The sequence below is a fragment of the Penicillium coprophilum genome (genome assembly GCF_028826855.1).
Source record: "Penicillium coprophilum strain IBT 35676 chromosome Unknown utg000006l_segment0_segment0, whole genome shotgun sequence".
NCBI classification, from domain to species: Eukaryota; Fungi; Ascomycota; class Eurotiomycetes; order Eurotiales; family Aspergillaceae; genus Penicillium; species Penicillium coprophilum.
Window position 1 is genome coordinate 692379 of NW_026622725.1, and position 25480 is coordinate 717858.

Below are 25480 nucleotides of genomic sequence, written 5' to 3' on the forward strand. Positions count from 1 at the left end.
CCATGTCCGCATAGTCCTGGAAGAAAAGGCGTGAATTCAGACTCTGAAGCCGTCTAGGGATCGTGAACATGCATTGAAATTTCGAACATGGTGCTCTATGAGAATCTGCGCGCTTTAGTATCGATATTATAGAACCAAACAACGTGTGAGGTGATGCAAAGGTGACCGACAGCTTGGCTCTCGTGTCTACGTACTGATCCCGCCAAAACACTAAGCAAGCTGGCGACCCAGATTATCCGAGTGCCGAAAACTGAATCATTACGAGCCATATCGAGAACCATTCCGGAAAGACAGTCTTATCCCGTGATGTCGAGTTGGATGAGAGGAGTAGACCCGCATAGATTACCTGACTAATAGACCACGTGACCTCACTCGAGTTGAGCACGGGCTGAAATTTACTCGGGAGCCCGAGCGCCCTCATCAAAGCAGCGGTATCTGAAATAAGCAAGACCTGGCAGAGGCTATCAATGTATGTTGTACCTGCAGTGACATTTGTAAGCCTCCTTGGTTAAAATCTCGGCTTGTGAGTCGCGCATCATCGTGTGACCAATACGTGATCCGCCAAGGGAAAGCAAGCCTGATATAAAAGCTGGCATGATATCAGGGGGTAAGAAATAGCATAGACTAGATCAGGCTCCACAGGAGACAGAGTACCGATGAATCAAAGGATGATAGTCATACAGGATGATCAAAAATAGGAAAATAAGAAATATACACACTATATGTACTCCGTATGTATACTGGCATTGGTTCCTACCTGTGCGAGGTAGGTACATGGATATGCGTGAGATCATTTGGTGATAAGCAAAATCGGAGATAAGGGATTAATCATCACTTTGTTCGGGCCTCGACGTCCAGCTTCATTTTCTCCTGATCTCTTTGTTCCTATTGACTTGAAAGAAAACCAAGGGGACTTGGGGGACTTGGATCAAAATATTTGATTAGTTTTTTGAATCTTATTCTACCCCCCTGACCACGCTTATCCGCCCACACGGCATCTCAGTAGCCACCCCTCCTTCAGCCGCCTCAAGCTTCCACAACGCACATCCGTTGATCGCATTGCCCCAAACTTGTCTAGCGATACCTTGCGGCCGCGATCGTACACCTGGACGCTCAAAATAATCGCGAACAAGATCAATCACATTTCAAGTTCTAGGTCCTGGCGCAGCTGCCTAACGAATACGTACCAAATCCCCTGGCATTGGCGTTGCGCAAAACTGTGCATACGTTGCTACGACCAGGGAAATATACAAACTCACCCTCGGAAACCAGCGCAAATATTGAGGGGTCGGCTTGCAATAAGACCCGAAAACAGTGTTTGGGGGCTGGCAGAACAACCGAGTGGCATATTTGATTCGGTCGTAGAACTGTGCGGACTGCGACAGCGTGTTTGAGAGCCCCGCCCGCCTGCACCGCTGACTTGACGTGCGCTTTGTCATCTGCGCCTGCGGAAATATTGAGGATATCGCTACATTTGGTTTATCAATACAAGACTATGCCAATCCCCGTCAAAATGACCCCGACACCTCCTTCTACAAACTCCTCGAGTGCTGGCCACTCTCCAGATTACAGAGTTGTCCGGAAACGAAACCGGGTACCTTTGTCATGCGGACCTTGTCGGCACAGAAAGTGAGCATTCAAGACATACCTGACATTCCTTGTTTCTAACAGTTTTAGGCTGAAATGCAATCGCTCGAATCCCTGCGAAAACTGCGTCAAACGAGGAGATGCCGCTTCATGTAACTATGCGCAACCCAACTCGCGCAGGAAGGCTCCGTCTCAGCAGTCATCCAACACACCAGATGATATGCAAAACCGCATCAACCGGTTAGAAGGCTTGGTTCTGTCACTGATGACAAACGGGCCTCAATCTGAGGGTCCGGCTGCTGCCATGGCAGCAATATCCGGTGATAGTAGTAGGGACTCGGCTCAGTTCTCTCATGGCTACGATATCGAGGAGGAGGGTATGGAGGGCGCCGAAGAGAGCGACACGGACCAAGTGACCAAATCGTTTGGTGTCATGAAGATGGACAATAACAAGTCCTACTACATCAGTGAAGCCCATTGGGCGTCTATATTGCATGATGTAAGTTTGGGAGATTTTACTAAATCCGAGTCTTTCTAACCTGCCAAACAGATCTCCGAGGTGCGGAGTTACTTCAAAACGCACAGCAAGCAAGTGGATGAGCAGGCTGAGAAAGTCAAAGCGGCCCAACCAGCTACTGATACACCAAACGCAACATTGTTGTTTGGTGTTAATAAGCCGATGAGCCGTAGCGAGATTATGGCTGGTCTGCCGTCCAAGTATATAACTGATATTCTTATTGCTCGCTATTTCAATTGCTATGATCCTGCGACCCGTGAGTATTGTTTACCTTCGTAGCCTTGATGTTGACACTGACGTTATCTAGATATCCTTCATGGGCCCACCTTCCAAGCACAGGTAAGATGTCTGAGAAGAAGTTCATAATGTGTCCCGACTCTGACTTTGCTAGTATAATAAACATTGGGATGATCCTTCCGCCACCGAACTTGTCTGGATCGCTATGCTGTTTGCAATGATGAGATTAGCAATGCTATCTTACCACCGCGAGGGCGACGAGCCACCTGAATTCCGGGGCAAGTCCATGGACATGGCTGGGGGGTTCCGAAATTCTGTAGCACAGTGCTTGGCATTGGCTGACTACACGAAAGCTCACCGATTCTCAATCGAAGCACTCGTGTTTCATTTGCACGGCGATTTCATTCAGACTCGAGAGGCGGCCATTTCCATATGGGTTATGACTGGTGTTATTGCCCGTTTAGCAATGCGATCAGGATACCACCGTGACTCCAAAATGTTTTCGAACATCACGCCTTTCCAGGGGGAGATGCGGAGGCGAGTGTGGAATTTTGTGCGCCAAGCCGACATTTTATTCTCATACCAGGTCGGATTGCCGAACATGATCCGCGATACAGATACGGATACTGAGCTCCCACGCAGTTTGTACGACGATGATTTTGATGAAGACTGCAAGGAGCTCCCTCCATCTCGTCAATTGAACGAGCCGACCCCAATCTCGTATTTGATTGCCAAGGCACGCCTGACGAACTCATTCAGCCGTGTGGTTGAGCAAAATTCTGCTAGCTCGTCAGTTCCTTACGAGAAAGTGATGGAAATCGACGCGGAACTCCGACAGGCAAGGGATTTGGTACCGGATCACTTGCGCATTCGGCCTATGGAAGAGTGCCAGTTGGATCCTATTAATTTGATCATGTCGCGGTTTTCAGTAAGTAGCTTGAAAGCTACCGCAATTTCTATCGATACTAATCATTTATCCAGGTAATGGCCGTATACAACAAAGCTCAGATTGTACTCCATCGCCCTTATCTGGTTCGTGCTCGAGAAAATCCTCGCTTCGCCTATTCTCGAAAGACATGTATCGACTCGGCAATGGACTTATTAAAAGTCCAGGCAGTCCTGCACGCGGAAACGCGTAACGGACGCCTACGCAGTCGCCAGACCCGAATAACTTCCCTTAGTTCAGCCGACTTCTTACTCGCAGCCACTGCTGTTGCTGTCGACCTATACCAAGGAGTGTCATTGCAGGGGGCCGGCCGGCCATCGGGAGACACGTACACATGGGGTCGAGAGCGGCGCGATGAAATGACTACCGCGATCGAACATTCGATAGAAATCTGGGATGAGTCGCGTGATGAGAGCATGGAGGCATGGAAAGCATCCACCCTTCTCGGTGTTATGCTTAGTAAAGTGAAAATGTCGATCCCGGGTCTTGAAAATAGCACCGCGGCAGCTTCATTTGAACCACAAGACGAGAAACAGAACGCGGCCATGACTCTCGGCCTGCTAAGCAGTGGGATGAGCCCAATGAACCCGGGCCCACCCCCTTTGCTGATCCCATGTTCAAGATGGGAGACTTGCAGATGGGGATGGGAGTTGGTGGCGTAGGTGGCTCAGCTGAAATGCCGAGTGCGCCTTCACCTTTTAGCAGCATGTTCGGGCAGATGCCGGACATGCAGGTCAATTTGGATTGGGTAGGTCATTTCCTCTCTGGGAACCGGGCTTTAACGCTAATATGGTAACATCAGGACGCCTGGGACACATACATCCAAAACCCAACTCTCGACTCAACAAATCAATTCTGGCCTATGATTGACGCACAGCGCCAATTGAACCAACAGGCCGGAGGCATGCCTCAGTCTTTGGTGTCTAGTCCTCTGACATCGGGGCAGATGCCGTCAAGTAGTGGTGCCTCACGGCCACCGACAATGTTCTCAGCTTCCTCCAACAGTCCCGATAGTGGAGGTGTGCCAGTGACAGGATACGGAACGACGCAAATGCCTCGACCAAACAATGGTCGGGGCCAAGGCTCCCTATAAACGAAATGTACAGGTGTATTGCCTGCTTTATTCCTTCCCCATTGTGCCAGAATATGCTTTGCGCTGGCTGTTTTTGATACCTCGAAAAGTTTGAATGGGTTCCTGATCTGATTTCTTGATGTAACAAGCTCTGCTTCTTCTTGTTGGATAGATAGTGACGTTCCAGCGATTATGTCGTTATGTTAGTGGATCTCAGACGGTCTGAGAGAGACTGTTGTCTTTGGGTGTTGCGGTCAATGTATCATATTATGAGGTTACTATCAAATATTTCCACTCTGAGTTATCATATCCAACGTTCAGCTCGAAACCTTTACCCAAATTCTTAATACCTCCTTTATAATATATCCAATCTAACCTTTTTATATGATCTGGTTCGTTGTCATTGGCACTATATCAGTCACGTGCCGGGACTTATCTGCCGGGAAAAGTTATCTGGCTTTGCGTAATTCTTCTCCGGCTAACATATTATTTCTAATACAAGATCGACACATCTTGTGTTGATATAATTCTCAATATGTGAGTCGTTCAGAATGCAGAGTCCGAGTACGAGTCTGAGTCCGAGATCCCATATTTCGTGTTCTCTCGATCTCTGGCAGTTGCTAAACAATTCATTTCTAGGCATTGCTTCCGCCGGGCCGTTTCTCGGCTTCAATTGTCCCAAGCCACTTCGCGCTCATCGATCACCGCGTCTGGCGCAGTGCTACGCTCAACATGTCCTACTCCGATTCTCGCCGCTACGTGGTTCACCTACCCTACCCTCACACAGACACGGTTGAACTCGACCAATGAAGGCGGTCCGCGCATTCCCGTCAGATATGTTGAGTCTGTCAAGCCGAAAGCAACCCCGAATCAGATCCGGCTGGAGAAAAATGAGCGCCGACGTCAGTATATCAGCGAGGGCCCTGTACCGAAGACCACCCTGTACATCGGAAACCTCTTCTTCGATGTGACCGCCGAAGATCTGCGCAAGCACTTTGAGAAATACGGTGCCGTGGAGAACGCACTGATCGTGCACGATGCCCGTGGACTGAGCAAAGGGTGAGTGCCAAGAGCGAGGATTGACAAAAGCAGCAATGCAGGCCAAATTCTACAAGACACTAACCAAGCCTCCCTTCCAGTTTCGGCTACGTCACCTTCAGCACCGTCGAGGAAGCCACCGAGGCCATCACACAGCAGCACGGAGGCATTATGGAAGGCCGCGAGGTGGTTGTTCAGTTCTCCAACACAACATACCGATCCATGGCCGAAAGCAAGCCCAGCAAGACCCTCTACATTGGTAACGTGCCCTACGAATTGACCGACCAGGATTTGCAGGACTTGTTTGATGATATTCCCGGTGTCATCGATGTCCGCATTCCCGTCGACCGTCGCACCGGCTTGCCTCGTGGATTCGGACACATCGACTTTAAAGATCAGGCCAGCGCTACCAATGCCAAGGAGGTTCTCTCTCGCAAGGCCCCTTACGGCCGCAAGCTGGCTGTCAGCTTTGCTAAGCGTAAGGTCTTGAGTCCCGAGGATCACCAGCGTCACCAGCAGAAGAAGATGGAGAAGAGGAACTCTCCTAGGCAGCGTACGTTCTCCCCCATGAGCGAGGTGCGGGAAGTGCGTGAGGTGCGAGAGATTGGGGAGGCGCCTCAGCAGAGTCAGACTGAGCAGGTTACTGAGATCAAGGAGACTGAAGCCGTGGTTGAGACTGTGACTGAACAGGTCGGCGAGAAGACCGAGACTGAGCAGAAGCAGTAGATGATGGTAGTTATATGTCATCAGTAATAAAGTGTACAATAGTGTCCCAAAATGGCAGCCGGAAGCATTTTTCATCTCGACGTACATTGAACAGAAATCATCATACGCACTCGTTTCAGCGCTCGTCTTAGCACCTGCTGCCGCCGTTCCACATCTTACTTGATCCTGCCGGCTTAGCCTATGATCTACAACCTAACATCTATCGATGAAAGTCAATGATCAACGCTCGCTGCAATTCGACATTCCACACTAAATTAGCCCACCGGAAATCATCGTGTACAACACCAAACGCATGGATGTCTTTCCCACACTTCTGAATCTCAAGTAGTACTGAGTAAATTCATTATCTTACTCCTTCCCCATCTATCTATGTTATGGCGAATGTATTTAAGTGGAGTTCTGGTAAATTCTACTCCAACGGCGCACAGTCGGGATTTTAGGGTTCTCAATTGGGCCCCTATTTTCAAGATATAAACACTCGCTCGCTTCCCATCATCCGCCCAAACAAAAGGAAAAGCAAAAGAATATAAGCCCAAACAATGCCATTTAATAAGGAAATTCACCCTCAGTCTCCTCAACAAGTCCCTGCTCCTTCTGCAAGCGATCCTGCTCTTCCAGATATGGCATCAAGATCTTATCCCAACTGGACTTGCCTTTATAATAAGAAACAGTCTCATCCCAATTCCGAATAGCCTCTGCTAAACGACCTGGGATATGAGGCTCCTGAGCTAATTTTGTCACTGGCTCGAAATAAGTGCGAATGGTGAACAAAATTGCCCCCGAGCGAGGCAGCCGACGTAGTGTCTGTCGCTCTGAGCGGAAATGGATCTCGTCGATGGTCAGACCTTTACCGTTGGCAGTAGCCCATGCTGGTGATTAATACTGTTAGCATTTGTTGTATGCATAGAGGGAGGGAGTGGGAACGAACAGGCAACTTCTGTTCCTTGTTGATCGCCCATGCGGTGGGACCAGTGAAGTCCGTCGTCGAGTTGGATGAAGAACTGTAATTTTTGTTAGAATGGTATATTCGCCAATTGACGAGGCAGGAACAAATTAAACGTACATTGTTTCTCTCCACTGGCTTGTCCGGAGTAAGCTTCAGCATGAACCTATTCATGGCCTTTTGCAACTTGGCCGCATAATGAGGAACGCCGGCTTCGAAGTGAAGCGTATCTAGGGACATGCGGAATTTCTCTCTAAGACGCCAGAAGCCAGGGAGACAGACCGCAGCTGCGTCAAGGTGGTATTCGCCATCTGTGTTGTGTTAGTGATTGCGGGGTTTCAAACTGGCAAAGAGAACATACCGTCATTCTTTATCATCAGCACTAGATCATCCTGAACCAGCAGGGCTGATGTTGCGAGGGCCTCATCGGGGGTTGCTATATCTTCAAGTCAGCTGAATACTTTTGGCAGGAGTAATCAGACTTGAGCATACCTGCTGGAAACGGAAACGCCTCTCCAGTAAGACTATTATGGACCTTCCCTCCTTCCAATCGGAAGATCTTGGGATAGCGATGTGTGAGATGAAGAACCAATTCCTCATTGAGCTCAAAGCAAGCATCTTTCGTGACTGCATTATCGACATATTTGACGTGTTCTTTGAAATTCTTTTCCAATTCCGCTGCTTTCATATCGTGGTATCGCAGGAAGTAAGAATCCATTTCGATCCAGTTGTCCCAGTGCAGTTTGCGAATTCCCATGGTAATAAAGTTAGGGCCATGTCGGAATGGGCGGTACAATTTGGGATAATTTGAAGTAGGATCATGAGGAGAAGGGCTGGGAAGTGGTTTGGTGAATGGTTCTTTCTCTGGTTGTTGTATTTGAGGACTGGATTTACGGTGAATTGGCCATTTCGCTATTAACCATGCGAGGACGGTCACAAGTAACCCTAGGAAGGGAAGGGCACCCGATGGGAGGGCAATATTTGTGGGAATCATTGCTTTGTCCAATGTTGAAGTTTGTCGACGGTAATACTTGTATATCTGATGGGGTGCAGGCCTTAAATAAAGTAGATATGCATATACCTGTTGTACACCATATGTCCTGGATCGGCACTCTAAAGTGTGTCACACCCACTAAACCCATTCAGGCAAATCTTTTGGCCATATAAGACCTACGCGACTAGACCGGTTAAGTGTCAACCCGTTTGAGTATAGTGCGTGCCGATAAGAGTCTTGTTCTGTGGAAATCTCCACTTGAGTACTGTGAATGGGGTAACATTCTACGCCCTCTGATTGGTCATTTCTTCCCCGCAATTCGGTTATTGGGCTCTCTCGTATCTCGCTCCTTCTCCTTGGCTTTCCCAATGGGGTGAATCAATTGAGATAGCATCATTTGTTCGGCCCACTGATGTGGGGGTAAAAAAACAGTCTCGGCTGGTTCGGTCCATAGATGTCAATCGGCAAGATTGTCGAAAAGTGGCTCCGATGGCCCAACTTAGATAATACAAATTTATAGATTACGTTTAGAAGATAGGAATGGTAGCGCAAGAAATATGATTCTTCAGGCTATATCAAAGCAAACTAAATAAGACGCTATATAAGTTCAATTCAAAGTTAAGAGTGCTCAGCTTCTTCTAGAGGCCCTTTGAAATCTGTAAACCCAGTTAGTACTTCATCTTCGAATCAAGGGGAGGAGAATGCTTACATCGCCGTCCATAGAACATATACCAGGCGAGACTTAAAGCAACACAGCCCACAAATACAACCGATGCATAAGTCATTGTTTCGCTGGTGACAGGAAGTGTGATAGGCATGCTGAACAGAACAACTTGAAAAGTGATCCACAAGAGCGCGAGAATGTTGGCCGTCTTCCCAATGAGAGGATTCAGCGTCCAGCGCGACTGGCTAATCTCCACACGGCGATCAACAAACAAACTGATCGCAATCGGGATCGCATACGCCACGGCCAATGCAATGACACCTACAGATGCAAAAGCCGTGAATGCACTGCTGCTTCCAAGATAGGTAAGGCCCAGTAGCATCTCAACAGCTGTAACCAAGCATAGCGCTGCCAGTGGGCTGTCTCTGACAGTGGTAGACCACAGATGTGAGAAGGGGATTGCATTGTCGCGCGAGAAGGCCCAGGTACATCTCCCAGCCGTGGTTGTGATGCTGATCGAGCAGAAAAGGGCGACAAATAGAACAAGGATCATGAGCACAATTGAGGCTGCAGGTGAACCTGTCACCACGTGAATGATATACGGCAAGGCTTGACCGTAGGGCGCGCCAATGATGTCCGCCAGCGGTGGAAGTGTGAAACAAATTGGGACAGTGAACACTAGCGCTGCAATACCGGCAACAACGGGTACCAGACTGATAGCTGTAGGAATTTGTACTTCAGGATCTGTGCATTCCTCTGCCATGGAGGTGACCATTCCTATTGCGGAAAAGGCGTATGCTGGTGGGAGCAAGCCGATGAAGAAGGTGAAGTTCTCTTCCCAGCCAGAATAGCTGGGATCGTATCCAACGAAGCCTGTGTAGGCATCATGACGACCGGTCTTTGCTAGGACAAGGAGCGTTATGGCGAGCGTGATGCATGTGACGACTGAGAATGCTGCGGAGAGTGTGTCGATGAGAGGAAGGAGGTGGTCGGCGAAAAAGCATATCATGAAAACTACAAGGCAGATAGCGTAGAAGATGAGAAGGAGTTGCCAGGCAGAGGCTGTCCAGGCGGGATAGAAGATGGAGACAGTTGCAACGACGAGGGAAGCGATTCCGAAATTCACAGATAATGAGATGGTCCAATTTCCGATGAGCCAGATCCAACCCGTAACAAATGAGACTAGCTTCCTGCTTCCGTTGGTCTTCAGCAGTCGGAATGACCAGTGATAGATACCAGATGAGGTAGGGTATCGTGAGGCGAGTTCTGATAGAGACAGGGCAACGCAAGTATCCAGGGCTAACACCACTAAGAGTCCAATGAAGAGAGAGAGTTGACCGCCGCCATATACAGCGTTGATGAGAGCGCTCCCGACTCCGTAAGGGATAGAGGCAATTGACAGGGACATGAACAACATACTCGACAGCTTACGTGTACGGCGCAGCTGAGGCTTGTACCCCAATTGGTATAGCTGCTCATCCTGATATGTGCCTAGCCCTTGAGTTTCGACTTTGTCGCACGAGCCCATACTGAGGTCTTGTTTCTCCATTGTTTTCTCCATTGGTTGCCCCAATTTGGAATTGAAAATGCAATGATGGATTTATAGATTCACTCCGTGGGTATGTAGCATTGGTCTTTATACCGTTTCCCCACTGTATGGACCTAGGGAAGAAGCTTTGTTCTAGTCTAATATTGGAAATCATTTGGGCCATTTATCTTGATTGCCCCCGGTCACTGAGGCGGCCATCAGATAGGGGTCACGTATCTATGATTTTCTCCAGGACTGTTATCATTGCCATATTTAACCTTGAGACTACTATATTTACGGCTAGAGGATTGCGGGGTAGAGTTTTCTAGCCCATGGGAATGGTTCGGCTGTCTTATCAGTGCCATGTGGCGGTAAATTGGGTGGAGTTGCCCAAAAACCTTCCCAATTGGGGTTAACTCGCCAATGTGTGTCATGCCGATTACAGAGCTGGAGATAATCTCAAGGCTGTACCCCTATTTTCCCGGTGGGGCTTTTATGCCGCTTTTGTGAGGGATAGTCGGGGTAGATACCAGCACGATGATCACCTGGGACGACTCTACTGAGGCGATTGCCCATATTATCCCATCTCACGTAGTTCAGTAATTCATGTAGAGCCCTGCAACGTACCAAGAAGTCGCCTTTCACGGTGAAGCGTGAGCAACCACTATGTAATACCCACTGTATATTCCGTTTACTAATTCTTGTATTCATGTCCACTTCTGTGGTGGTTATGCCATGTTCTTAGCCTGCCGTCCCTCTTGAAATTACATTCATTTGCATAGCTATGTCAATTGAGTTTCACGTCGGGAGAATTGGTCATTCTCGCCAAATAGAACGTACTATCAAGAATATATTCTTCATTTCACATAAAAAGAAACCCCTCAAAGGCGAGAAAGATTAGAAAATTCTGCTGGAGCATGGTAAGTAGGGACCTTCATATCAAGATCGGCTCCAGAGTATCCAAGGTCCTCCGCAACCAACATTGCACACTTTTCACCGATCAGGAGAGCAGTCTATCGATGAGAGTAGTTAGTATTTTTCAGGTTCCCAGATAATTCAAGATAAAGAAAACTCACGCTGAAAGTGTTGCAACCCACATTGTCAGGGCAGATGGACAAGTCGCAAACCTTGAGACCCTTCACGCCATGAACATTGAGACGCTCGTCAACAACGCCTCCATGGGGTGCAATGGAGTTGCCCTCTCGTGGAGCCATGCTACACGTGCCAAGGCAGTGCCAGGTTGTCTCAACGTGGCGGGAAACTGCAGAGACGTTAGATCTCATGATCACCAATCACAATTCTTGATACTTACTCCACTTCTCAATGTGTTTAACATCATCATCGCTGTACTCCAAAGAAGTACGAGCCTCATGTCTATTGGAGTTGAGAGTTGAAGCTGAAGGTTGCTTTCCGGGTTCCAATGGAGTTGTCCAAGAACCTATATTCATTAAATTAGCTTGATCTGATTATTGTACTGGAGGAGAATGAGGACGCACCATGTTGGATGCCAGCAGAAATATGGTTCGCTCCGGCATATGCCTTGGTAGTTGCCAAATCCATATCTTGCGCCCGTGCTGGTGAGTTGAAGGCAAATTGAGGATGCATGGCAGTGACCTCTCCAGCATATGCGCTCATCCGCCGGGCGGTCTCACGGGATTTGATATATCCCCAGACCAAAGGCGCCATATCGCGTTTGTCATTCATGAAGCCGGCATCGAAGTCCGGGACTTCGTAAGGATCAGCAGACTGGATGTGGGTGTGCCCACGTGAGAAGGGATATTCCTAATATCTTGTCAGCACTAGCTGCCATAATGTAGTGGATTTGTACCATACCAGGAAATGGAACATTGTGAAGAACTTGCCCGGGGGCATGTGCATGTGGTCTCCAAACCAGCTATGCGCGTGGGTTAGCCTAGTGGCATTTGAAATGAGGCTGATAAAATGCTTACCCAGAAATGATTGAGTAGTGCATGACAGGCTTGTCAGGCTTGTTCCTGAAGTACGACTCATATCCCTCTGTAAAGTCCGGGGTTGGCCACTTCTTCATCTCTCCGAGCTCTTCCTCGGTAGGCCGAATCTTGACCCCGGCATCAATACCATTGGTGGCCAACGGACCGGTGCCCTTCTTATCCCACTCTTCGAACACCTTCTTTTGAACCTTGGGATCTCCGCGAATGAAGTCATCAAAGGACTCGACATCGGGCTTGGCGCGGTAAACAGAGAAAGTAAGGTAGTGGTCCTGGAAGTTCTGGCCCACACCTGGTAGATTGACCAGGGGCTTGACACCAGCGCGCCGCAGCTTTTCGGGGTCACCAAAGCCAGACCGCTGTAGGATAAGTGGAGAGCTCATTGTACCCGAACTGATAATGATTTGCTTCCGAGCCCTGAATATCCTGCGAACTGGTTCTCCGCCATTGAGAGGCTTAGTTGGGACTGTCATAACTCCCACAGCACGACCATTTTCAACAATCACTTTCTCAACTTTGGTATTGCATTGAAGGTGGAGATTGCTGTGCTTGGCTCGGGTGCTGTGCACGTAGGCGTGGGCCGCATCACTTCGTCGCCCTAATACCGACTGTTAGGAGACAACAATACTGATGAGAAACTGGGAATCTGTTCTTACCTGTGTCACGATTGATCCATTTCAGCCAATGTTCAGCACCGTGGCTGCAACATTATCACTCTTAATTAGCAATAATCAGTGGAAGATTGATCATGGGTCTCATACGCAGTCTTCAAATCTTGCAAATCATCAGTGAATGGAATTCCTTGCGTCTCAACGGCGCGAAGGAAGTCATTTTTGATCGGGTACGTGTAATTTCCAAACGAGACCTTAATAGGTCCGTCAGAGCCATGCAATTCCGGATTATTGCTCGCACGTTGATATGTTTCATGTTTCCTCATCAATGGGAGAAGTTCCTTGGTTGTCCAGCCTTTTGCCTGGAAGTCGTCGTAGTCGGACGCGGAAGCTCTGGTATACATCTTCCATGCGTTCAGCTTGGGGCCGCTGGATCAAAAGATTAAACGAAAATCACGCACCATGAAGTTGATGGAGCTACCACCTCCAAGGATATTGGCGCAAGGTACAATAGCCTGGCGACCGTCTAAATGTTCAGATGGTCTGGAGTGATAAAACGATGCCGTCTTCGAATCAAGTTTCATATTGTTTGGGTAAATTCCAGGACGGTACACCCTAGATTGAGATGAGAACACATTTAATGAGATTGGTAGTCACAGCAATTCCTACCATTGATTGTTCAAGTTGTCCTCGCCGGCTTCAATCAACAACACGGACAGTTTGCGATCAAGATTAGCGAGGCGGCCCGCGGGGACACATCCCGAACTGCCGCCACCGCAGATGATGATATCGACCTCATCTGGGATAGTCATGACTTTTGAATGTGTTGAAAAGACAATGAATTAGAAATGTTTCTTATGAAATTGTTCGAGGGAATGATCAAACATCTGATGAAACCTACCAGAGGGGCCTTATATACCTGTGTCTCTGTGCCCATACAGGTACCTAACCAGAAAACTTCTCCAAATAAAGTCACATATACAGCCAATAGCCCATAACATAGACCCCGCGTGCGGAGACAGGGTTCAAATGATCAAAGTGTACCTCACACGAGGCTCATCCTTGTCAAAAGGTGCATTCGTCCTTGACGCATTCCAATGAATGCAATTCAACTCTCCACCATGGAACGAATAATATAAGCAGGGAGAGAATGATAGAAGCATGTAATACTAATGGCATTAAATGGAAATTGCTAGTCATGATGCCCTGTTTCTCAAGGTGGGTATTCCCGTCATATCACAAACTGCGATCCGCTTAAAACCAAGATCTCTATTATGGCGCTTCCGGGGCCATTCCCCGCATGCCATATAGCTGTCGTCAGCTCAATTGATTGCCTAGACCAAGATCTTCCAGGCTCTATGCAGGTGAGATGCCGCCAAGTGTCTTTGCCATGCCTCCATACCCCAGACGGCGTATAGACGAGGGGAAACCGCGCGGGGGTCAAAAGCCTCGCAGTTCGTCGCACGAGCCCAGTCGAAAATGATTAGAATGGCGCTCAATGTACTAGTCGCTGGTTTCAAGGTGTGGCCATCTGATATGAGCACCTCTAGCGTGCAGAATGATGCATCAGGCATTTAGGTGACGTCCTCTCGTTTAATGTGTGTATTTCACTGGTAGAATGCGCTGAAGAGGAGAAAGCAAAGAGTTTTACCGGAAAATCCCCGAAGATAACTTATAAAAGACTATAGAGTGGTCTATTTTTCTGATTCAGTGAGGTTAGATTGTCCGGGATGCATGATTCAGCCTATAATGTGGCGCTGGGGGGCATTAGTCTCCGTGGATTGTCTCCCCGCACTATCGGCGCTCTAAATAGCAATTTCGCGGGGTAGGTTTAAGTGCGCTCACAATATTTTATTTACGGAAGAGGCGGCAGATATATAATGCTGATACATATTCCGATTGGAGGGAAATTTTGACATCAAAAAGTAAACCGCATCGTACTTTCACACATCACCAGTAGGCTATGCTCTCACTCGTGGAGTATGATATAACCGAAAACACGTCGTTGTATAAAAGTTTGTGGAGTAGAGAGAGGAGGAAGTTGCTGTATCGACCACAAACAAGTGGAATTGATTCTATGCTAGCCGTCATAAAAAAATACAGACATGTAGTACGATACTATGTTAGGTTAGTGCTCAATATAGCAGTTATATTCTTGAACAAGATAGGTTGATCGTTGAATGAGGTGTCAAATATTCCATTCTATATTTGAATGAAGTTGAACCCAATCCTGGGCCTAAAGCACTGGTCCATCACTCAGAGGCGCCGTAATGAACCCCCAGCAGCAGATAAAGATAAGTCTGCTACCCATTTTTACACTTTCCACTTGGGTCATCGGAGACTACGGCGCACGGGTGTATCTATTCTTTTTTGGACCTGGGGTGAATTCTGAGGGCGCTCCCTGAATGTATGACTGCAAATATCTACAAATGCGGAGGTATCAGCCATTTCAGATGGTTTGCTATCTGACGGCCCTGACTTCTTCCAGCCCGGCAAGGTTTGGTCGTCATTGTCAGATACGTACTCGTCTCTGGGAGCGCCATCACCCCAGGCTTCCGATCTCTTCTCTCCCAAAACATGCTAGCAAGAATACATGAAATCAAAATATCTTTTTTCGGTCGAGAAATGTTTGGCTTCGATCTCGTCAATGCGATCTTGAACGAACTGGCTATTCGGGGATTTATTTCGGCGTGAAACCGCTCGACGCCCAGACGCATGTTTTCACCGGAATTGATGTCTGTTTGTGTGCCGATCGACATTTCCAGTGTTTAAAGATGAACTCGAGCTGCAAGAGCAAGGAAATCGAGCCTTCAGAACTATGGTCATATGTACAACATCCGGCCTATCAACTTAGGGTACGGACGTGCTCAATTATACCCAGTGAGCATAAAGCGGCAAGAGCTGAGCACTAAAATGGAAGTGCCACTCAGACTTTGGGATATGGGGCTCCACTCCGATCTCGGATTGATTTGCCGCTTATCTCAGAGGTCACGACAATAACCATTACAATTGAACTTGATATTTGGAGAAGGTAAAAGTTGTCATTCGCAAATTATATACATGAATTCATCACATGATAAAGCCCCAGAAAAGAAGCCGGCTAGTAAGGGCAGTGAGCCTCAACCTCAATTTCAATCACCATACCCTCAATTCCAAGCTTTCCAATCTCCACACAAGTCCAAATAGGTCGGTGGCCAGGAAGAACCTTCTTGAAATTGCCAGTGACTACCTCAAATGTCTGATCCATGTTGAGGTGATAGCTGCGCACTGCATAAACATTTTCCCAAGACATACGCGAGTCAACGCTCTTCAGCGCCTTTTCGACATTCTCAAAAGCGATAGCCACTTGTTGCTCGACGTCAGGGTTGACATTGCCATTCTCGTCCCAGCCACCTTGACCAGAGGTTTTGATAGTGTTTCCGATGCGGACGGCTTGCGAGTAGTGGAAGGATTCCGAGTTTGCCTCGGTGCCAGCGTAGTTGAAGAATTGCATGTTTGGTTTATTGGTGGATTCGGGGTGTGGATGCAGTAAGTAAGAAGAAAGTAGATAGAGATTTAGGTTGGCGAGAAAAGGAAGTGGACGTAGCCAACCTATTTAAACGACCATCAAGACATCTCTCTCATAGAATGTGCTAAAAAATGGGGCATCTCACATACGGTAACTATTCTGACCATGCCCCTCAAACTCATTCAAAAGATGCATATGTAGTCTTGTACCAATTGTGGATGTTTGCTAGAATAGCCAAGATTTCAGCCTTCAATCAGATCTTGGGGTGGATAGATGGTCTTCTTACTTGCCGTTGAGGGCACCGTTCCCCACACTCTGCACAATAATGCCCTGAATAGGTAAGTATTTAGGCCAAGTTGATCCTCGGAATGTCAAAGAACGTCCATCGTCGGGATCTTCGGGGATCTCAGAATCGTGGGTCCCCTCATCTATGGGGCTCCGCATTTCCCAATTAGGCAAAAAGATAGGCCAAACTAAAACTTTGCTTGGCTTTCCCCAGAACATACCGATCGCTCTTTGTCACAGAATGAAATTGATTTACTAAGTGTTCACGAAGGCTACAAATATAAAGCTGACAAGTCTAGCGTTTTGCACGTCCCAGAAACTACAACCTATTATCTCAAAATGGCTCAACCTATCCAATTAACGGCTCCTAACCAGACCTCCTATTTACAACCTACCGGTGAGCAATAGGTTCCCAAGAAGCTCGATTTCAATGACTGATAGTTCCAAAAAAAAGGCTTGTTCATCAACAATGAATTCGTTCCCTCTATCTCCGGCGACACCCTCTCAACCGTCAACCCTTTCGATGAATCCGTAATCGCCAGCGTCTCATCTGCCGGCCCAGAGGACATTGATCTTGCCGTAGCCGCTGCTAGAAATGCCTTCAACTCAGAAGAATGGCAATCCATGGCTGGATTTGACCGAGGCCTCTTATTGACTCGCCTTGCAGACCTCTGCGACCGCGACAAGCACATTCTCGCCACAATCGACGCCTGGGACAACGGCAAGCCATACGAGCAGGCATTGGGCGAGGACCTTGCTGAGGTCATCTCTGTGTTCCGTTATTATGGCGGCTGGGCAGACAAGATCCACGGACAGACCATCCCAACTAGCGAGGCCAAGTTGGCCTATACTAGACACGAGCCTATTGGAGTCTGTGGGCAGATTATTCCGTGGAACTATCCTGTTATGGTAGGTGACAAAGGAGCAACTATAGCCCCAGTCAGTTCAAGCAACGCTAATGCAAAGTAGATGGCAGCATGGAAACTCGGACCTGCCCTTGCGTGCGGAAATACTGTTGTCATCAAAGCTGCTGAACAAACCCCACTCTCGATCCTTTACCTCGCTTCTTTGATCAAGGAGGCCGGATTCCCCGCCGGAGTAGTAAACGTTGTCAATGGTCCCGGTGCCACTGCTGGTGCCGCTATGGCGTCGCACCTGAACGTTGATAAGATCGCGTTTACCGGCAGTACCAACACCGGAAAGGCCATTATGAAAGCAGCCGCTTCGAACCTGAAGACTATTACTCTTGAGACGGGTGGCAAGAGTCCATTGCTCGTCTTCGAGGATGCCAACCTCGACCAAGCAGTGAAGTGGTCACACGTCGGCATCATGAGCAATATGGGTCAAATTTGCACATCCACCTCGCGCATCTATGTGCAAGAGAGCATTTACGAGACTTTCGTGGAGCAATTCAAGCAGTACACCATTGAGAACTCCGTTGTCGGCAGCCAGTTCGATCCCCAAGTGAACCACGGGCCTCAAGTGTCTGCTGCACAGAAGAGTCGCATTCTGGGGTATCTTGAGACTGCTAAGCGTGAAGGCGCACAGCTAGTCCTCGGGGATGATCAGCCTTCCCCAGATGCCAAGGGGTATTTCGTCAAGCCCATTATTTTCAAAGATACCAATCGCGATATGACTCCCGTCCGGGAGGAAGTCTTTGGTCCCTTTGTCGTTATTCAGTCTTTCAAGGACCAGAAGGATGCAATTGAGAAGGCCAATGATACTGAGTACGGCCTTGGTGCCGCTGTATTCACGGAAAATATTACCCGTGCTCATAAGGTCGCTTCTGCCATTCAAGCTGGCATGGTTTGGGTATGGACTCACATATCTGACTTTCTACGACACATGCTGACCCTCAACAGATTAACAGCTCGCAAGATTCCCATTTTGCGATTCCATTCGGTGGATACAAGCAGAGTGGTATTGGGAGAGAATTGGGTGAATATGCTCTTTCGGCTTACACTCAAGTAAAGGCGGTTCATGGTCAGTATCTTTCTCACAATCTTCGCGACTGGAATATTAATTTTTTTTAGTTAACTTGGGAACTTGGCTTTGAATATATCCGGGGTTTGACCCGACTCGATGTGGCGTTTTAGCAAAGGAAGCGCCACACCGCATATAGATAGTAACAAATAAATGAGGCCAGAAAATAGGCCAGAATATGAACAATTCAACCATCACAACTGTTAGTAAATCATGTGAATCTTTACAGATGATGTGCCTGAGGTACCGGATATACTGCGAATCTCGTGACTCTCCAAATTGCCGTCGCGGAACCTCGGCTGACCGAGGCGGAAAGCCCTTGAAACCCCCACGTCAAGAGATATCCGGGGGAAAAGGCACATTTACCTTTACCTTGACTTTATCTCGCACTTTCTTTTCTTAACTCAAATTTCACCTCATTAACTTACATTCAACTCACATTCCCACCATGTCGTTCCTCGGTGGCGCAGAATGCTCAACCGCGGGGAACCCTCTCTCACAATTCACGAAGCACGTCCAGGATGATAAATCACTACAGCGCGACCGGCTAGTAGGCCGGGGGCCAGGCATGCAAGAAGGCATGCGCTCACGCAACATGATGGGCGGACAGGACCAGGTGAGCAACGCAGCCTACAACTCCCTGCAGAGAAAAATAGCAACGGAAACTGACATCGGCCTCGGGAAACTTTTATCAGATGATGGACGATTTCATGCAACAGCCAGGACAACAACTAAACGGGCCCTCGCCGCAGCCTTTCGCGATGGAACACATGCGCCGCGAGCTGGATAATTTCCAGACGCAACCGGCCCGCACAGGTTCGCCAGGATGGGCGGGGGAGTTTGACTCGGGCGAGCAAGCACGCATGGAAGCCGCATTCCCCGGCCAGATGAATAACGGATCTGGGTTCAATCCTGCTGAGTTCGCCCGCTTCCAACAGCAAAACCGTATGGGCATGCCGCAGACGTCGAGCCCTGCTGCCGTTAACGCCTCACCTATGATGTCGGGGTACCAGCGACCGATGGCCATGGGCGGCGGATTTATGGGTGGCATGGGTGGTATGGGAATGATGCAGCCAATGATGGGTGGTCAGATGGGGATGCAACACGGGCCTATGGAAGGACAGACACAGGATAAAGGGAAGGGGCGGATGGTGGAGCTCGACGACGAGAACTGGGAGGCGCAGTTTGCTGAAATGGAGACTGCGACAGTTGGCAATGAAGCCCGGACGGATGAGGAGGCTAATGCAGCCATCGAGGCGGAACTGAATGATTTGGACAGGTCAGTGCCCTCCAATGACGCGTTTGAGTCTGTATGGCAACGGGTCCAGGCTGAGACCGCAACGAGCAGGAAACTTGCCGAAGAAGATAACTTTGAAGTTACTGATAACGTGCATGTTGGTGATCTCGGGGACTGGGATGGCTTTGATAGCCTTAACTCTCGTTTCCGGGACCCCCAGCTCGGCGATTATATGTTCGAGGAGGATAATGTTTACCAGGCTGTGGGCAATCCTTTCGAGGAGGGAATGAAGATTATGCGTGACGGCGGTAACCTGTCACTGGCAGCGTTGGCTTTCGAGGCTGCAGTTCAAAAGGATCCACAACATGTTCACGCTTGGACGATGCTGGGCTCTGCGCAGGCGCAGAATGAGAAGGAGTTGCCCGCTATCCGTGCATTAGAACAAGCCCTGAAGGTCGACCCTGGGAATCTCGATGCATTGATGGGCCTGGCTGTCTCATACACAAACGAGGGATACGACTCAACTGCTTACCGCACACTCGAGCGTTGGCTATCCCAGAAGTACCCAACGATCATTGACCCGAAGGAAGTATCCGGTGACTCAGACCTTGGCTTCACAGACCGTCAACTTCTTCACGACCGCGTTACAGAACTATTTATCCAAGCAGCTCAGCTTTCCCCCTCAGGAGCTCAGATGGACCCCGACGTACAAGTCGGACTGGGCGTTCTCTTCTACTGCGCTGAAGAATACGAAAAGGCCGTCGACTGTTTCTCCGCAGCCCTAGCCTCCACCGAGTCCGGCAGCACCAATCAACAAGAGCAGCTCCACCTGCTCTGGAACCGACTTGGTGCGACCCTTGCCAATTCCGGTCGCTCCGAAGAAGCCATCGAAGCCTACGAGCAAGCCCTCACCATCAACCCCAACTTCGTGCGCGCCCGCTACAACCTCGGCGTGTCTTGCATTAACATTGGCTGCTATCCCGAAGCCGCACAGCACCTTCTAGGTGCGCTTTCCATGCACCGTGTTGTGGAACAAGAGGGCCGTGAGCGTGCACGCGAGATCATCAAGGACGGAGTGCATCCGGATGGCCTGGACGATGAGCGCCTTGAGCGCATGCTGCACATCAGCCAGAATCAAAGCACGAATTTGTACGACACGTTACGTCGTGTATTCAGCCAGATGGGCCGTCGTGACTTGGCTGACCAGGTTGTCGCCGGCATGGACGTGAACATCTTCCGCAAGGAGTTCGAATTCTAGATCGTTGTGCATAGTTGATTCCTTTTTGCTTGATGTATGAACAGGTATGGGATATATCTTTCGATTTTTCTGACTCATGGCTGGCAGTGCCTGGCTGCATTGTATCTACTTTTTATCATTTGATGGCTGCTTAGATGGGATCTTCAAGCCACAGAGGAGAAAGCACTTCCTCATATATATGTCTTATGAATGCATTTGCTCCTGTCTCAATTTTCCCCTCTCACATACATAACTCTCATCATCATGAATGAAAGGGAGTCAGGTTCATCAACTCGTCAACGACCTTCCCAACCGCCACGGCCTTTTCCTCTCCAAATCGACCCCCAACAATCTGCACGCAGATAGGCATCCCATGAACAAGGTTGACATCGTCTAATGAGAAGGGAAAAATCAGCACCAACGGTTGAGAAAGACAGTAGACTAAGAAACAGCCACTCACACTGCAAATAATTAAAAGCATCCGACTCATCTCTGATAGAATGTCCCTGCCACTCAGCATTACTACCATTACCAACAGAGTCAAGACCCCGATCCACTCTCGCAACAGGAACAGTCACGGCTGCGTAATCCAGAAGATTCCACATAGCCGTGTATCCCACCCACTGCTTGCTCTTCACCCACGTCTTGGGCTTGTACCCGACCCATGGGGTGACGGGCATTAGGAGGGCGTCTATTCCCGATGAAGCCCATTGCTTCAGGAACGTGGTTTGAAGTGTGAGCTTTGTTGCTTCAAACTAGTTCAGTGGTGTTAGAATTGTAGATGGGTTAGGATTTGGGTATTAGATAGCTGAAGTGTCAAAGATGTCATCTTTATGAGTGGGGTTATGTGCTCTGGGTCTTGATTCTCACCTGCTCCCGCTCCTCGTGTGAAAGACGATCGGTCTCTTTGCCAACAATCATGCCTTCAATCAAGGGCTCGTCGACTATGCTGCAAAGCGAACGGCAGTGCTGACCACCATCGGCGAGGATTCCTTTTGTCCATAGATTGGTGATGGCGATGTGGAGGGAGGTGTCCCATTCAATCACTTCGGCATATTAGTATGACGCAGACACATTTTAACCTAAGGAAAAGGCGGTCTTCTTAAAAAGAAAAAATGAGTGTATACCTTCATGGCCAGCGGCTCTCAATGCATCCACCGTCTCATGCATAGCCCTTGTAACAGGCGGTTGCGGCTTGACAACACCGTCATCAAATACAACGCCCAGTTTTAACTTGCGACCCACCGATGGGGTCGCGAGATCTTTTCGCCATGGGATGGGAGTCACACTTGGATCTAAGTCCCACGGACTGGACGCAAGGAAACTCTCCATGAAGTATTCAGTCGTAGCGAGAGATGTGGCCATTGGACCGGCAACGGGTGGTATGAGATAGCGCTGGTGTAAGCTATCAAAATAAATCATTATTGGCCATACGTGCAGTATCCCGAGAACACAAGTAAATGACTTACTAAGAGCAGTCCCAGGGCACTCGTCCCGTCGTTGGACATATAGAGTACAGACCTTGTAGATTAGAAGGCACTCGGATCGAGCCACCGATGTCAGTACCGATTCCCAGGACACTGCCCCTAGACCCGACAAGGGCGCCTTCACCACCGGAGCTACCGCCTGATATTAGGGCATGGTTGAAAGCGTTTACAGATTGGCCGAATACATGATTGTACGAGTCGGACATCTAATCGAGTGTGGTGTGGTGAGTTGACTTCCGCCAACGCATTTCAAAGACAAAAGAAAGGGAGAGCTCACCATTAGAGATTGTGGGACATTAGTCTTGACATACAACACTGCACCCATTGACTCTAGTAAGCTCGCGATTGAACTATTAGATTTGGCTGGTTTGTTGGTCAGGCCCACCCAACCTATACATACATTAGCGACACCCAAACTCGAAGTTAACAGCGAGGCAGAGTGGAAGAGAGCAAAACCGCACCAACAGTTGTATCAACCCCCTCAACATCAAACCTATCCTTCACAGAGACGGGAACCCCATGCAAAGGCCCAACAACCTCACCAGTACGCAGTAAATGATCATCAAGCTCCTTGGCACGCCTAAGAGCTTTGTCAAAGAAAATCTCCGTCAAGCACTTCGTAACCTGCTGTGCAATAGCAGCACGTTTACAAAACGCCGTTGTCAGCTCCTCGCTCGATACGCGCCGGGATTTGACTAGCTCGACGAGGTCGCGAATATCTGTTTTCCCGGTCCATGCTAGCTCGTTGGCGGAGAGAATATCGCTTGCATGGATGTTTTCTATGCTTGATGCTGGTGGGTTTGATAGGAGGGATGTTGGGAGGTGCCAAGCTAAGGGGATCAGGGCTGACTGGGCGGCCCGCTTTTCGAGGACGCGGTTGCGCCATGAGGGTAGGTTGAGCTCTTGAATTTGTTCTTGAAATATTGCCTCGATAGTCATGGTGGTGATAGTAATTCAGAAGATAGTACTGAAGGAGTGCCGGTTATGTTGAGGGATGTAACTTAACCGAAATATCAACTCTGGATTGCTATCCCCTCATTTCGGTAATGTTGCCGTGAGGGGTCAACTTAAGCTTAAGAATCATATCTCATCCATGAAAAGGGCATTTGAGACTCCAGTAATTGGGCAGATGCTAAATCTAGACAAGGTTGCAGTTTCCTAAGCAAGGAAAGTCGGTTCTTTTATACTCAGCTAGGTTGCTTAGTTATCTTGCCCACGATGGAGGTATATAAAACAGTGGCTGTCTCGTTATAAGCTCAAATATGACGCAACGTAGACTTCATACGTCGACGAATTCCAGACCGATGTTGAAAATTGCAGGAACTTGCACAAATTCACGCAGGAAAAGCGATCCTTGGGTTAAACCAAGGTCACCGAGCTGGAAGCGGAGAATATTGGACTGTACGCCAGAGAAAACAATAAGGGCCTTGAATGTCTTAAAGAGAACTTTATGAGCAGCCCACTCATACTCGGGAATTTGAGCCGGCACATCGCGACTGAAGATGAAACTGCATAATCTGTCGCATTGATACAACCACTTGATAGATGGTTGGAAGCCAGACTTCCTTTTACCTTCCATGTTGATTCTTATCGTCGTATTGGGGATCATGATTTCAAGAGGATGTATCGAGGGTGTAGGCTCTTCACTCTTGAATATCAAAGGGAGCAGTTATACGCATACTCTGCAACATTTGATGTTCGTCTTTTTAGGTATTATTTCGGATATATGGCACATACCCGAGCTAAAGCCTCGGAGACGGAAGGAGTTAGAGCATGGAAACTAACATATGAGTATTAAATAAACTAAACAGACTGTTGTTTAGCTTGCTCTCGCTCACAAGGAGGACGATCATTATGGATTTGGGCCAATTATAAGTTGGGGATTGCCAGAAATGCTTGTAAGTGCGTTGTAAAACTTCGCCGAAGTGTGTCCAGGAGGCGATAAATTCCTGATGACACTGTACAGGTTGAAGATCACCACTGGGATGACTGTGGTGGACTATGTATGTACTACCTAGATCGTAAGAAAGTAAGCCTTGGAATGCTTAGCACTTGGAAAGCTCCCAGTTGCAGCCCCGCGGGCCGGCCCGGCGGCCCACGTGGCTTTTCGGTAATACGTAGGTATAACTTTGACATCCACCGATAAATATAGATTCATTTACATTCGTGGATTGCACAAGACTCTTCAATTAAGATTTCTAAAAGAAAAAGAAGAGGAGCTCACAGTGGTTCTTCTCAGCGTGACTATGCTCAAAACCTAAATCAAAAAATAAACAGGAAGTACGAGAGGGAAATCTTTCAGAAATGTGATTGGGGTGTGCTCTCAGATACAGCGAAGCTATATGCGTGCCGAGAGGAAGATAGCCCATCCCTATCTCGAAGAGCGGTGCTGATAAAGGAAACCTTTACCAGATGGCATTACCACCAAGTTTTTGATATCCATCTTATCCTCAGCCCTATAAAACAAGTCAGAGATTGACGCGGGTGGAAAGACTGGTTCCCACGTGAAGACCATACATATGCTCGCACGGCCAGACATCAGCAAATCCATCCCTCGCTTCTAGCAGGACGTGTAGGTGCAATATGGACCACCATTTAGATCCATCTTACAAGCGCCTGAGGATGGAATCATACTTTGCCAGATACCGGAAGGATCGCCTGCACAATCATAGGGGAGACTTCGAGTGTTAGCTTTTGCCTAACGTTTCGAAAGGGAAATTCAAAGCAGGCCAGACATACAGTATGTGTATCTTCCTGGCGTACATGCAGCAGCAGAGCTCAGAGCCAAGACCAGGGAGAGGATGATACTTGAAAGACGCATTTTGAGGTGATAGGTATTGACCTCAAACTTTACAGAGGAGAGACGTTATGTCTTGGAGATTTTCTCAAATCCTGCCTTTATATATGTCCTCG

General features: G+C 48.4%; 10 protein-coding genes across 10 annotated transcripts; 3 read left to right on the top strand and 7 right to left on the bottom strand.

The window, feature by feature from the left end:
• Window positions 1–1513: 1513 nt before the first annotated feature.
• On the top strand, window positions 1514–6123 carry N7500_009268 (uncharacterized protein; the record flags this gene model as incomplete). The annotated part of the gene is made up of 10 exons (XM_056680409.1): window positions 1514–1629; window positions 1678–2086; window positions 2138–2360; window positions 2412–2443; window positions 2496–3269; window positions 3323–3746; window positions 3824–4035; window positions 4090–4306; window positions 4917–5418; window positions 5499–6123. 10 exons carry the CDS (start codon window positions 1514–1516, stop codon window positions 6121–6123), a joined length of 3534 nt encoding a protein of 1177 aa, XP_056527791.1.
• A 546-nt stretch (window positions 6124–6669) lies between these two features.
• On the bottom strand, window positions 6670–8060 carry N7500_009269 (heme-dependent oxidative N-demethylase family protein; the record flags this gene model as incomplete). The annotated part of the gene is made up of 5 exons (XM_056680410.1): window positions 6670–6992; window positions 7052–7124; window positions 7187–7377; window positions 7428–7502; window positions 7559–8060. The coding sequence occupies 5 exons, from the start codon at window positions 8058–8060 to the stop codon at window positions 6670–6672; spliced, it is 1164 nt and encodes a 387-aa protein (XP_056527792.1).
• A 618-nt stretch (window positions 8061–8678) lies between these two features.
• On the bottom strand, window positions 8679–10285 carry N7500_009270 (uncharacterized protein; the record flags this gene model as incomplete). The annotated part of the gene is made up of 2 exons (XM_056680411.1): window positions 8679–8716; window positions 8770–10285. The coding sequence occupies 2 exons, from the start codon at window positions 10283–10285 to the stop codon at window positions 8679–8681; spliced, it is 1554 nt and encodes a 517-aa protein (XP_056527793.1).
• Window positions 10286–11133: 848 nt separating this feature from the next.
• Window positions 11134–13642, bottom strand: N7500_009271 (GMC family oxidoreductase; the record flags this gene model as incomplete). Its single annotated transcript, XM_056680412.1, has 10 exons — window positions 11134–11265; window positions 11329–11513; window positions 11565–11690; window positions 11749–12034; window positions 12086–12146; window positions 12202–12817; window positions 12876–12919; window positions 12981–13234; window positions 13292–13445; window positions 13500–13642. The coding sequence occupies 10 exons, from the start codon at window positions 13640–13642 to the stop codon at window positions 11134–11136; spliced, it is 2001 nt and encodes a 666-aa protein (XP_056527794.1).
• A 522-nt stretch (window positions 13643–14164) lies between these two features.
• N7500_009272 (uncharacterized protein) lies at window positions 14165–14404 on the bottom strand (the record flags this gene model as incomplete). Its single annotated transcript, XM_056680413.1, has 1 exon — window positions 14165–14404. One exon carries the CDS (start codon window positions 14402–14404, stop codon window positions 14165–14167), a length of 240 nt encoding a protein of 79 aa, XP_056527795.1.
• A 1526-nt stretch (window positions 14405–15930) lies between these two features.
• N7500_009273 (YjgF/Yer057p/UK114 family) lies at window positions 15931–16323 on the bottom strand (the record flags this gene model as incomplete). The annotated part of the gene is made up of 1 exon (XM_056680414.1): window positions 15931–16323. One exon carries the CDS (start codon window positions 16321–16323, stop codon window positions 15931–15933), a length of 393 nt encoding a protein of 130 aa, XP_056527796.1.
• Window positions 16324–16962: 639 nt separating this feature from the next.
• N7500_009274 (Aldehyde/histidinol dehydrogenase) lies at window positions 16963–18679 on the top strand (the record flags this gene model as incomplete). The annotated part of the gene is made up of 5 exons (XM_056680415.1): window positions 16963–17020; window positions 17078–17532; window positions 17593–18435; window positions 18486–18606; window positions 18657–18679. The coding sequence occupies 5 exons, from the start codon at window positions 16963–16965 to the stop codon at window positions 18677–18679; spliced, it is 1500 nt and encodes a 499-aa protein (XP_056527797.1).
• A 375-nt stretch (window positions 18680–19054) lies between these two features.
• N7500_009275 (tetratricopeptide repeat protein) lies at window positions 19055–21101 on the top strand (the record flags this gene model as incomplete). The annotated part of the gene is made up of 2 exons (XM_056680416.1): window positions 19055–19222; window positions 19302–21101. 2 exons carry the CDS (start codon window positions 19055–19057, stop codon window positions 21099–21101), a joined length of 1968 nt encoding a protein of 655 aa, XP_056527798.1.
• A 241-nt stretch (window positions 21102–21342) lies between these two features.
• On the bottom strand, window positions 21343–23506 carry N7500_009276 (uncharacterized protein; the record flags this gene model as incomplete). The annotated part of the gene is made up of 7 exons (XM_056680417.1): window positions 21343–21473; window positions 21541–21835; window positions 21951–22126; window positions 22208–22485; window positions 22550–22773; window positions 22845–22957; window positions 23029–23506. The coding sequence occupies 7 exons, from the start codon at window positions 23504–23506 to the stop codon at window positions 21343–21345; spliced, it is 1695 nt and encodes a 564-aa protein (XP_056527799.1).
• Window positions 23507–23846: 340 nt separating this feature from the next.
• Window positions 23847–24146, bottom strand: N7500_009277 (uncharacterized protein; the record flags this gene model as incomplete). The annotated part of the gene is made up of 1 exon (XM_056680418.1): window positions 23847–24146. One exon carries the CDS (start codon window positions 24144–24146, stop codon window positions 23847–23849), a length of 300 nt encoding a protein of 99 aa, XP_056527800.1.
• Window positions 24147–25480: the final 1334 nt, after the last annotated feature.